Source organism: Hyla sarda, chromosome 2 (genome assembly GCF_029499605.1).
Source record: "Hyla sarda isolate aHylSar1 chromosome 2, aHylSar1.hap1, whole genome shotgun sequence".
Lineage (NCBI taxonomy): Eukaryota > Metazoa > Chordata > Amphibia > Anura > Hylidae > Hyla > Hyla sarda.
This window is the reverse complement of record NC_079190.1, coordinates 51,475,616-51,488,800: the sequence shown is the minus strand read 5'-3', so window position 1 is coordinate 51,488,800 and position 13,185 is coordinate 51,475,616. Positions and strand designations below refer to the sequence as shown.

The 13,185-nt window shown below is 42.5% G+C and overlaps 1 protein-coding gene across 6 annotated transcripts in view; it reads left to right on the top strand.

Moving 5' to 3' along the window:
- Positions 1 to 13,185, top strand: part of ATP8A2 (ATPase phospholipid transporting 8A2) — a 955,662-nt gene that overhangs the window by 870,831 nt on the left and 71,646 nt on the right. Inside the window, exon 34 of one of the 6 annotated variants that reach the window (XM_056561785.1) lies at positions 4,415 to 5,590. The exons of the other annotated variants lie outside the window; for them this stretch is intronic. Coding sequence (XP_056417760.1) covers positions 4,415 to 4,537 — 123 coding nt within the window. The 3' untranslated portion in view covers positions 4,538 to 5,590. Of the gene's footprint in view, positions 1 to 4,414; positions 5,591 to 13,185 lie in introns of those variants that run through there. 6 annotated transcript variants of the gene reach the window in all.

Sequence of the window (13,185 nt, the reverse complement as noted above, 5' to 3'; positions counted from 1 at the left end):
ATAAGAGGGTGGGCAGTGGGCAGTTCCAGCTATAATGGTTGGGTGTGACCAGAGGCACAACTTGTAGCTGCAGGGTACCAATGCAAAATCTGTAATAGTGCCCCATATCTAAGGTGCTCGGTCTATAATACTTGTGTTTTCTTATAAGGCAGAGGTGCCTTTGAGCCCACTTACATAGAACCAAATGCCCAGGAGAGGTGCTGGGGTTAAACCATACATTATAATACCAAACTCAAGACCTAGAATAAATTCCAGGTGGGGGTGCAAGACCCCTTAAATGTGCACCTTCCCTATAAAACTTAGCTATAAATGTGTAAACTTAAAATGTGACTTTTAAGGGACCTAATGGTTAAAAACTCAGCAGTATCACCACTGTAATTGTACACAAACTCACAGTCGAGAGGATATAGAGTATATCACTGACCTGTGCCTGCAGCGCTACAGGGACTCATTAGTGATTGTATTGCTGTTATTAAAACTGTAATTGCACTGCCTCCCCTACATGTTTCATGACAGCAGTCACGTCATCAGGGGTATCCGAAGCATATGATATGCATATAGTTACTCTCCTGGGTGTGGCAAACATTAAGCTAATGTGTATGGCCCACTTAAATGCAACTTTGAATCCACCGGTGTTTTTAAAGATCAACGCATCCAAAGAAGTCTACCTTGCCTCAACCATAGCCCAAGAGAGTATTGTAAAATTGCCCAGACAAAAAAACTTTCCAAAACAGTCTCTGAAGACACTAGGTCTATCTAAGACATTGTTCGTCCTGGAGTTCATTGGCTAGTACATAGCTGGCTTCATTACCTCAATTAGAATAATTACCCATCATCCACTGATAGATTCGTCTGGTGAGGTTCTTCACAGACAATTTCACTATTAGTACAAATTGTTCTAGCTTCAAGTTTCATTATTTATAGGAGTTCATGATGGTGTGTTCTGATGGCTATTCCAGCAGTAAAATACACTTTATAGATTTAACGTTTGTATGGTTTGATATTGTTCCAGCTTCAGAGGTTGTTTTTGGTGGGAAATATTGAAGATGCATGTGCAGACAATTATACTTTGTTACTACTCCCACTATTTAGGAGTGTCGGATGTTGTATTCCTTAATAGCTAGAAGTTCAATCATAAATCTGTTATTACAGTTATTTACCATATGTCTGGAGGACATGTTTTATTGACCAGGGCAAGAGATCAGATACAACTTCCCAGATCTGGGACCATGTACCAAAAGAATTACGTTTGGTAATAAACATAGATGAGTGATAACAGTCTGGAAAGAATCTTTATTAAGGAAGTCAATATACCGTATTTTTCGTCCTATAGGACGCACCGGCGTATAAGACGCACCCAATTTTTAGGGGCAAAATCTAAAAAAATAAAGATTTTGAACCCAATAGTGGTCTTCAACCTGCGGACCTCCAGATGTTGCAAAACTACAACTCCCAGCATGCCCGGACAGCCAACGGCTGTCCGGGCATGCTGGGAGTTGTAGTTTTGCAACAACTGGAGGTCCGCAGATTGAAGACCACTGCATAGGAGGTAATACTCACGTGTCCCCGCCGCTCCGGACCCGTCACCGCTGCCCTGGATGTTGCTCCATCGCTGTCGCCGTGTCCCCGTCGCTCTGGAACGTCTCTGCTGCCGGCCGGGTATCTGCGCTCTCCGACGCACGTACGCGACGACGTGATGACGAGGAAGTAGAGCGCCGGCCATACAGGGGATCCCTGAACGGAGAAGACACCGAGGAGGCAGGTAAGGTCCCTCCCGGTGTCCTGTAAGCACTAACCCGGCTATTCAGTCGGGCTGTTAGGGACCGCCGCGGTGAAATCGCGGCGGTCCCGAACAGCCCGACTGAACAGCCGGGTTTGTGTCACTTTCCCTTCAGACGTGGCGGTCAGCTTTGATCGCCGCGTCTGAAGGGTTAATACAGGGCATCACCTCGATCGGTGATGTCCTTTATTAGCCGCGGGTCCCGGCCGTTGATGGCCACAGGGACCACCGCGATAGGAGTGTATTCGCCGTATAAGACGCACCGACTTTTTCCCCCCAGTTTTGGGGAAGAAAAAGTGCGTCTTAAACAGCGAAAAATACGGTACAATGTACATAAATTTAACTTAAAAAATTCATTATTTATTTACACTGATCACTCTTTCTGACAATAGAGAAAACACATGGCATCACATCATGGCCACCTACTGTAAACCAGTAAGTTCACTTCCGTAGGGCCTCAGGAGCATTACCACTCAACACTTCTCTACCCTAGACTATTGACTCCTTTACTCCCCTTGAACAACAAGAACTTTATCATTCACCTCTTTACTACCTTAGACTACCACAGACTTTACTATTCACTTCTTCCCTGCCCTAGACCACTAGTGATTTTATCATGTTCTTGGATCACCTGGTACTTTATCACTCACTTCTTTATTGCACTGGACCAGCAGGAACTTCACCATTCACCCCTTTAGTGTGCTGGATCACCAAGGAGAATGCCATTCTGCCATTTATACATTCCTTGTCCTTGGACCTCCAGGAACTTCACCATTCACCCCTTTAGTGTGCTGGATCACCAAGGAGAATGCCATTCTGCCATTTATACATTCCTTGTCCTTGGACCTCCAGAGACTTCACCATTCACCTTTACTTCCCTGGACCTCCAGGAACATGCCATATACACTGCTCTAGAAACACTGGTTTGCAGTTGTAAATACCAGTTGTCCCTTTAGTTTATTACAATATGTCAGTTAGCAAGACGACAAAAATTATTTTTAGCAGTAGACAGAACATGACACAAAAACTAAAGAGCATAACCAAATCTTTTATTAAAGGGGTACTCCAGAGGATAAAACATGTTTTCAACTCAACTGGTGGCAGAAAGTTATATATACAGATATATACAGTGGTCCCTCATCATACGATGGTAATCCGTTCCAAACGGACCATCGTTTGTTGAAACCATCGAATGTTGAGGGATCCGTGCAATGTAAAGTATAGGACAGTGGTCTACAACCTGCGGACCTCCAGATGTTGCAAAACTACAACACCCAGCATGCTGGGAGTTGTAGTTTTGCAACATCTGGAGGTCCGCAGGTTGAAGACCACTGTTACAGGAAGTTGTACTCACCTGTCCCCGCCGCTCCGGACCGCCACCGCTCGTCACCGCTGCCTGGGATGTTGCCCTCCATCGCTGTCGCCGCGTCCCCGAGGTGTCCCAGATGCTCCGGCAAGGCCTCTGCTTTCCCGGCATCCTCGCTCTCTGTCGCCGCCATCACGTCGCTACGCACGCCACTCCTATTGGATGACGGGGCGGCGTGCGCAGCAGCGTGATGACGTCGATGGAGAGCGCCGACGATGCAGGGGATCCTGAAGAGGACGTGCCAGAGCCCCGAGGACAGGTAAGTGATCGTCAGCACACGGGGCACCGTAAAACGGCTATCCAGTGGCAGCTGAAGCAGTCTGCGCTGCCGGATAGCCGTTTATGCGATGGCCCCGACATACAAAAGCATCGTATGTTGATGCTGCCTTCAACATGCGATGGCCTCTGAGAGGCCATCGCATGTTGAAATTATTGTATGTCGGGGCCATCGTAGGTCGAGGGGTCACTGTAAATTTCTTCTATTTAAGAAGTTGTGTCGTTCTTTCCAGTCTGACCACAGTGCTCTCTGCTTCCACTTCTGTCCATGTCAGGAACTGTCCTGAGCAGGAACAAATCCCCATAGCAAACCTCTCCTGCTCTGGACAGTACCTGACACTGACAGAGGTGTCAGCAGAGAGCACTGTGGTCAGACTAGAAAGAACTGCACAACTTGCTGTGGAGCATACAGCAGCTGATAAGTACTGGAAGGATTAAGATTATTAAATAAAAGTAATTTACAAATCTGTTTAACTTTCTGGCACCAGTTGAAGGTATTTGATACTACAAAATTTCTGCATCCTTTAAGTTAAAGGGGTTGTATTACCTCAAAATGTTTTCTCTCACAAACAGTGTTACCCTTGGGTTGTGACTGATATTGCATCTGTAACTGTAATACCAGGGAGAACCCACTGACAAGGGTGGCTCTGTCCTGAAAGAGAAGGAAAGATCTTTATTTCTAGTCTCATTTAACACCCTTAAAATAATTTAGTAGGGTTACCCACTGTGCAAAACCATAGATAGATAGAAAATCACATTGTTATATTAACTTGCGCTGAATGGCAAACTCAGCCCTACTACCTCTGTATGTCCTTCTAGATAAGGGCGAACAAAGAATTTTTCAGGGAGACAGCTTCAAAGAGCCAATGAAAGACGTTAAAAAAAACGACATTTTTTTATTAGTGTATTAAACAAAATTGCGCGGCATGTGCATTTATTTTAGTGCGATTATATACATTCTAGTGTATAAAAGGAATTCTCTGTGTTGGCAGGATTCTAATGAGACAGGCAGCTGTCTCGCACTGTTGAAAGATATGTTGAAAGTGGCCAATCAAAGTCTCTATTCACATGCAATAAAGCAGTCTTCCAGCCCGGCACCAGAGATATGTCAGTGACTTGTAGGATTTTAATAAGAGAGCTGCTTCTATGGATTCCTATCTTCCATACTGACACCATGGAGAAAATAATAGACCTAGCACCAGCTGTCATATAAAGCCGAATAAATCGTGTCCTACACACCAGAAATATTTTTATGTTTTTCTTTGAAACCCATGAAAGACATTTGTATTGGCTGCTTATAATAATTGCTTGTTCTTCACTCCATTCTATCTGCCTTAGCCAACGTATCAGAAATATTCGTAAGTCAGAGCCGTACTCCTTCACCGCCTGCATACGAGATGGACATCTCCACATCTGCATTCCTGTGGATTATACTAATGGAAGATGAACTAATCAGCAGAAAATCACTGGTTATATGTATTGGATGGTCTCCTAGGTTGGAACCTTATAGCCGTAAGGTCAGGAGCAGCCAAAGCGTTTATTTCAAGGGTTATTCTGGTAATATCCAGTTATCCCCTATCCTCACAGCAAGGATGATGGGAATCGTAGGGTTAGGCAGTAGATGTCACTCTGCATTGGGACACATGCTGCTTCATAGACCAAGGGGAGCAGAGAATCCAAGATGGCGGGTGCAGAGAGGACAACATTTTGGTAATATCAAGTTATCCCCTATCCTTACAGCGGCACGGACGATGGGAATTGTAGGGTTAGGCAGTAGATGTCTCGGCATTGGGACACACATGCTGTTTTATAGACCATGGGGAGCGGAGAATACAAGATGGCAGGTGCAAAGAGGACTATATGGTCTACGGAAGAGACAATGGGTGGCCATGTGGTTGAGTCCAACAAAAAAAAACAGTATGTGCTTATAAATGTGTCACTTTTAGACTAGGTTGAATGAATGAGTCTGGCAGGGACTCGCTGTGGTATACGCTGGCCTACCGATCGGTTGGTGTGCCAATGTATACCACAAAGGCAAGTTTCTCATTGAATTTAGCCAAAGGCCATGTTCACTTGGGATTTTGGAGTGGAATCTGGTTGAAAAATTCCGCAAAGAAATTCCATTGTTTTAAATGGGATTCTGCTGCACTATGCACACGATGGAATTTCCGCGGAAGAAACATCTGATGCGGAAATCCTGAATCTGGCTATGGAGACAGCGCATTTCCCAAGTAGCACTAGCATATTCTGCTGACACCCACTTTTTGGGGAATGTTTCCAGGAAATTAGCAAGAATTCCGAAGTTGAACATAACCAAAGAGTTCTAGCACAGTGGTCTCAAACTGTGGCCCTCCAGCCGTTGGCTTTCCGGGTATGCTGGGAGTGGAAGTTTTGCAACATCTGGAGGGCCACAGTTTGAGACCACTGTTCTAGCTGAACGTTTGCTTCCATGGTTTTTAGCTAGAGGAAGTTCCTAATTCTCTATACCATGTCTTCTGCTTCTGGTCTTGGGAAATTCCACATTATATTGCAGTTTCGTGTTGAAATATCATATTTTCTGGACGACCAGCTGACAAAATAACCGCATGTATTTCATCCTCATGTTTATTGCCTGCATCCCTCACTGCACAGAATACCCCTACCCCTGGCACCACTGCCCTGTCTTCCCTGCCATGAACCAGTGATGATGCATTACGAAGTTACAGGGGGGTATTCCAAATAGAGAAGCCCAAACACCACGAAGAATCCAAATCCAATTACACCTACTGTGTTGAAATCCGGAGAGGTTGAAATATTATCTCCATTGTAGTGAAATGTAATGGTCCTGTAAACTCCAGTTTCTCCTCCCTGTAAATGACCAGCAGGGCACGATGCCATTTGCTCAGACCCAGCAACGTTCTTGTTCAAATACCATATTCGGTCTCCGCACAAGGCAAAAGCTAAGGTCAACCCTGCCGATTCTTGTCCTGTCTAGGCTGATACATTATACAAGGGGTTTAGACATAAGCGGCCAACACCTGTTCTCACCCAAGTCTAGGAGAGCAGCGCTGCAGTTGTCCTGCTCTGCTAACATGTGTTATTGAAGTTAGTGGAGCGCTTACTGGCAATGGTTCCAGTGTCTAATGTCCCGGGTATATGGACTATTAGCAGGGGATTCATGCAAATACCAAAACATCATAAAAGAAAAGACCTAATGAGGCAAAAATATAGCAACAAACCACAAGCCCTATCACAAGATTCTTCTTCTATTATTATTGGAATGGTTAGCAGTCACATCTGTTGTCAATTACTACTACTGGATTTAAAGGAGGTTTCCACTTTGGAGAGTTATTTTTTGTTAGTAGGACCTTTGCAGGAGAAGTTTAGTGATATCACCTTGTGTAATATTGAACAGGGGGTTTCCATCTATTAACTTAGAGTTCAGTGGGGTCTTTGGGGGAGATTTATCAAAACCTGTGCAGAGGAAAACTTGCCCAGTTGCCCATAGCAACCAATCAGCTTGCTGCTTTCATTTTTATGAAGGCCTGTGAAAAATGAAAGAAGCGATCTGATTGGTTGCTATGGGCAACTGGGCCAGTTTTCCTCTGCACAGGTTTTGATAAATCTCCCCCATTGAGTATTTCAATATGGATTATCACTATCCTAGGGGATAAGTTTTAGAGTGTGCGGGTCCGACCTTCTTGATCCCCTGTGATTTTTTTTAAGGGTCTCTCGCTCTCCCCAGGAACAGAGCGTGTCGACCCCAGCACGAAGCGGTGGCTGGCACCCCCTCCATATAAAGGGGGGGTGCTCTCCCACAGAGATATGGACAGAGCATGTCGGCGCCGCTTTACATGGGGATGGAGCTGCCCCGTTCCCGGAGAGAGCTGGGGCTCCATATAGGAGATCACGGACCCCCTGCCATCTAAAACTGATTTGAAGGAGATATATCATGCACAAAAAATTATCCCCTAAAATAATATTTAAAACTAGGAATGTATGGATCTCACTGAGTAGGTCAACAGCTGATCAACTGGCTCCACAAAGTTAAACAGATTTGTAAATGACTTCTATTACATTTTTTAAATCCTTCCAGTACTTATCATCTGCTGAAGTTGAGTTGTTCTTTTCAGTCTGACCACAGTGCTCTCTGCAGACACCTCTTTCCTTGTCAGGAACTGTCCAGAGCAGGAGAGGTTTGCTATGGGGATTTGCTCCTACTCCGGACAGTTCCTGACATGATAGAGGTGCCAGCAGAGAGCACTGTTGGCAGAAAGGATAGAACAACTCAAATTCAGCAGCTAATAAGTACTGGAAGGATTAAGATTTTTTTTTAAATAGAAGTCATTTACAAATCTGTTTAACTTTCTGGAGCTAGTTGATATGAAAAAAGATGTTTTTTTTACTGGAATACCCCTTTAATGTATGTGCCTGGTAAGGTCCTGCAGTATGCATTAGATGTACATATACATTATCTATAGACCCCCATTGACAGAGGACAAGAGTATAATTTTGGCCTTTATTAAGGTATCCATCACGGTTTGTTGGCTAAAACAGCACAGACTTCTAAGCTGGATCCAGTCTAAAAAAACATATACTTTTTTTTCCCCTTTAACAATAAACTCTATGCCAATACATTCCCCCAATAGGTCTATGTCAGAGGTGTCTTCAGGGAGTCCTCCGACCTACTCAATGAGACACATAATGTGGAGTCAACCTAACAATCTTTGATTATCAGCTTATGTATTAGTTGTAACCCTTAGGCCCCATTCACACATTGGAATTTTTTGGGGGAATATGGTGCATATTCCATTAGTTAAAAATGTTTTATAATAAGTGTTTTCTATAGGAATCTATGTCCTAGATCAGTGGTTTTAAACTGTGGCGCTCCAGATGTTGCAAAACTTCAACTCCTAGCATGCCCGGACAGCCGTTGGCTGTCCGGGCATGCTGGGAGTTGAAGTTTTGCAACATCTGGAGGGCCACGGTTTAAGACCACTCCCATAAATTATACAGCTGATATTGGAGTGTAAAAAAATGATAACTGACACTTATGCCCCCTATAGATGCAATTCCATGAGGATTTTGCCCAGAAACTGCATGGGGCAACCATGAGGCAGAAAAGCTAACCATCCCAAAATTGGGAAATCTATGGCACGCAAAGTGAACATCTCCTTCCCTTGGGTTTCTAAAGTGGATAAGCAAACTGTTGCCTGCAAACTTAAAGGGATACTTTTTTTTAAGTTAAAAAGATTTGTAAATAACTTCTATTTAAAAAATCTTAATCCTCTCAGTACTCATCAGCTGCTGTATACTACAGAGGAAGTTATTTACTTTTTGAACTTCTTTTCTGTCTGACCACAGTGCTCTCTGCTGACACTTCTGTCTGTGTCAGGGACTGTCCAGAGCAGGAGAAGTTTGCTATGGGGATTTGCTCCTGTCTGTAATGGACAGAGGTGTCAGCAGAGAGCACCGTGGTCAGACTGGAAAGAAATTCAAAAAGAAAAGAACTTCCTCTGTAGGATACAGCAGCTGATAAGTACTGAAAGGATTAAGATTTTTAGATAGAAGTAATTTACAAATCTGTTTAACTTTCTGGCACCAGTTGATTTAAAAAAAATATATATATATTTCCGCCAGAGTACCCCTTTAAGTGTCTTCTCCTTGATACCTGTCTTCCATATATGATCCATTCCTTGCTTTAGCTGTAAAACCTGAACATGGAAGCACAGCCTTAGAAGACTAATCCGCAGGTAAAAAGTTGCATCAGGTTTGGTCTTTAATAGTTTCTGTTGTTTCTGTATTATCGCTACAGTCATCGTTCAAAGTCTGTGAACCGTGAATTTCCCCCCAAAAAACTTTTTTATATATATATATATATATATATATATATATATATATATATATATATCAACTGGCTCCAGAAAGTTAAACAGATTTGTAAATTACTTCTATTAAAAAATCTTAATCCTTTTAATAATTATCAGCTGCTGAAGTTGAGTTGTTGTTTTCTATCTGGCAACAGTGCTCTCTGCTGACATCTCTGCTTGTCTCGGGAACTGCACAGAGTAGAAGAGGTTTGCTATGGGGATTTGCTTCTAAACTGGGCGTTTCCCGAGATACGTGTCATCAGAGAGCACTTAGACAGAAAAGAACAACTCAACTTCAGCAGCTCATAAGTACTGAAAGGATAAAAAATTATAGAAGTAATTTACAAATCTGTTTAACTTTCTGGAGCCAGTTGATATATATATAAAAAAAAGTTTGTTCCTGGATAACCCCTTTAAGCCTGGTTCAAGTGTTACTGTAACTTCACTATGATCTGTGTTTTCCCTTTGGAAAATGTAATTTCTGTATTGCATGTGTTCTGCTGAAAGACTGATGTTTCAACACCGGTGTGTGGTCTTCTGACCGTAGCCAAATCCTTGTGTCTCTGGCCACTGACTTACAGATAAGCTACTTATTGGTGACGAGTTTTCATATTTGTGGAGGAGGAGAGGTGGTTTGCAGTGGCTACAGTACATAAATAGTGTAATACCGTGTAAGCAACAAAAATCCATGTAATGTTATATTTTGAGTTAGAAAAGACATAAAATATTGCCTAAATCAGTGTAGACCATAGAACATGACATAAAACAGTAATGCAAAGTATAGATATACTGTCTTTAAAGGGGTTCTCCCTTGTTTATACTGTTTTTTGTTATTATGTTTGTGTGTTATGTGTGTATAAGTATGTGTTTTTTATGTGTGTTGTGATTATGTATATATGTATTTTCTTACCTTTTGTGAAGATCCGGAAGCTGGCCCCTTTTCCTTCCAGCGGCTTGCTGTGCACCTCAGCCTCCGCCATGTTGTGTTCGGTAAGTGGGATGTCGGGGGGTGTGTTCTTGCTTCTGTCCTTCCTATCTTCTGAGGTACGAGGCAAATCTTTCCTTCCTGTTTCTTCCGTGGCTCAGCGACGAATCTGCAGCCTTTTCTGGTGCATGCGCAGGTAGTTTTTTGTTTTTTTTTACCAATAAAGTTTTTTTTGTCTAATTGACAAACTGTCTGCGCATGCGCGAGTATGCAAGTGCTACGCTAACAGCGTAGCGTACGTTAGGTCTACGCTAATAGCATAGCTTCATGCAAGCACAGTTTGTCAATTAGACCAAAAAAACTTTTTTGGTAAAAAAAAAAACTACCTGCGCATGCGCCGGAAGAAACAGGAAGAAAAGATTTGCCTTGGACATCAGAAGATAGGAAGGACAGAAGCAAGAACACACCCCCCGACATCCCACTTACCGAACACAACATGGCGAAGGCCGAGGTACACAGCAAGCCGCTGGAAGAAAAAGGGGCCAACTTCCGGATCTTCAGAAAAAGTAAGAAAATACATATATACATAATCACAACACACATAAAAAAACACATACTTATACACACATAACACACAAACATAATAACAAAAAACAGTATAAACAAGGGAGAACCCCTTTAAAGAGACACTGTCATTGTTAAAAACTTTTCATATATTGCAGGACTCATTATAATATGACATTTCACAATATACACCTGTTAAAAAAAATTTTAATTTTCACCTGAAATTCAAGCTCAAAATAGCCACCACTAGGGGTCGCCTGTCTTTTAGCCAGACAGACTAGTCTAGATTTTACAGCATACTGGATACCAGCCGTAAAGCATACCGGTATCCAGTATAGGAGATTTCTATTGTGTATGCAAAACTACAGATAAAGGATGTGTGGACATGCTGGGAGCTGTAGTTTTACAACAGCTGGAGGCAACACTGCTCTAACACAGTTATTTACAAACATTGCAGCTTCAGTTGTTACTAAACTACAACTCCCAGCATGCTGAAATAGTCAAAGCTTTCTCAGACTCCTGAATGACAAAGAAGTTGATCAGACATTCAGGAGTCTGTGAAAGATGAATGAGACACATAGTGACAGCTATGCTGATTAGCATCCAGCCTTACTAGGAGAAGATAAAACAGATAGAACATGTATTCATAAAAATGCTGTACTTTTATCTAAAAAATACTTGCACTAATTTTATAAAGATCTATTCTTATATTTATACATTTTATCATGTTATGAATTCACCATAATGTCTTCTGATTACTGCAGGCAAGCTCCAAGTATCTTCCTCTGACACATGACACAGCATAAAACCAGAGAGGAAAGGGTTACAGAGTAGAGAGTACTGATTGGCTGACTACCCAGGCTTGCTCCTGTGAGGGAGACAGACAGACACGCCCCCTCCAGCCTGCACAATGAAAAAGTAACTCACCAGCCAATAAATACTTATATCTCTGGATATATAGGTCAGAGACACATAACAATTATATGCACATGATCAGGATTGGGTCCAGAGTAACATATCACTTTTTTCTTTTTTTTGCACTATGACAGGTACGCTTTAATAGTGCTTTGCCTGTGTGACTTCCTCCCTATGGACATTCAGAATAAAAATTAGCCATTCCTTTAAAAGGAGTACTCCGGTGGAAAACATTTATTTTTTATATATTTTCAACTGGTGCCAGAAAGTTAAACAGATTAGTAAATTACTTCTATTAAAATTCTTAATCCATTCAGTACTTATCATCTGCTGTATACTCCAGAGGAAGTTGCGTAATTATTTCTAGTCTGACCACAGTGCTCTCTGCTGCCACCTCTGTCTATGCCAGGAACTGTCCGGAGCAGCATAGTTTTTCTATGGGGATTTGCTTGTACTCTGGACAGTTCTTGACATAGACAGAAGTCTTAGCAGAGAGCACTGTGGTCAGACTGAAAAGAACTACACAACTTTAAAGGAAAACGATCACCCGTTTATCCGCACTTTAACCCGATACAACGGGTTATAGTGCGGGCGAACAGGAGACCAATGCGGGGTCTTGGACTGCTATACCTACCTGCAGTCCGGAGCCCCAACCCTCCAAAGGTCCCACTCTTGCAGCGCTGACCTGCGCTTTGAGGCGTGCCCGCCGGCTAGATTTAAATATTCATAAGCGCCGGTCAAGTGAGCGCTCAGTAGGCACGAGTGCTCACATGACTAGCACTTAAGAATATTTAAATCCAGCCGGCTCTTTATAAGACAACCCTTTTAAAGGAACACATGTTTTTTTTTTGTATCAACAGGCTCCGGAAAGTTTTGTAAATTATTTCTATTAAATAATCTTAATCCTTCCAGTACTTATCAGCTGCTGTATACTACAGAGGAAGATGAGTTCTTATTTTCAGTCTTACCACAGTGCTCTCTGGTGCCACCTATGTCCATGTCTGGAACTGTCCAGAGTAGGAGCAAATCCCTATAGCAAACCTCTCCTGCTCTCAACAGTTCCTGACATGGACAGAGGTGGCAGCAGAGAGCACTGTGGTGAGACAGAAAAGAACAAATCAGCTTCCTCTGTAGTATACAGCAGCTTATAAGAGCTGGAAGGATTAAGATTTTTTAATAGAAGTAATTTGCAAATCTGTTTAACCTTCTGGCACCAGTTGATTTGAAAAAAAAAAAAATAATAGTTTTCCTTCGGAGTACCCCTTTAAATATATTGCATTTGTTACATTCTATTGCTGTCTGCAGATGTCAGTCTTTCTTTTCGTGGTTGGCGCTCACATAGCTGACAGGCAGGTGCTTGGTTTGTAAAGTTTTGGAATCTCAACTTTCTGACCCAAGATTTCAGCTGAAATCACGAAGACCTGACGGCACCAGGGTATGTTTATCCATCTGTGCCAGAAGAGACAACAGTTGTCCTGGTTTATACTGAAACCAATGTCAGCTGGACAGA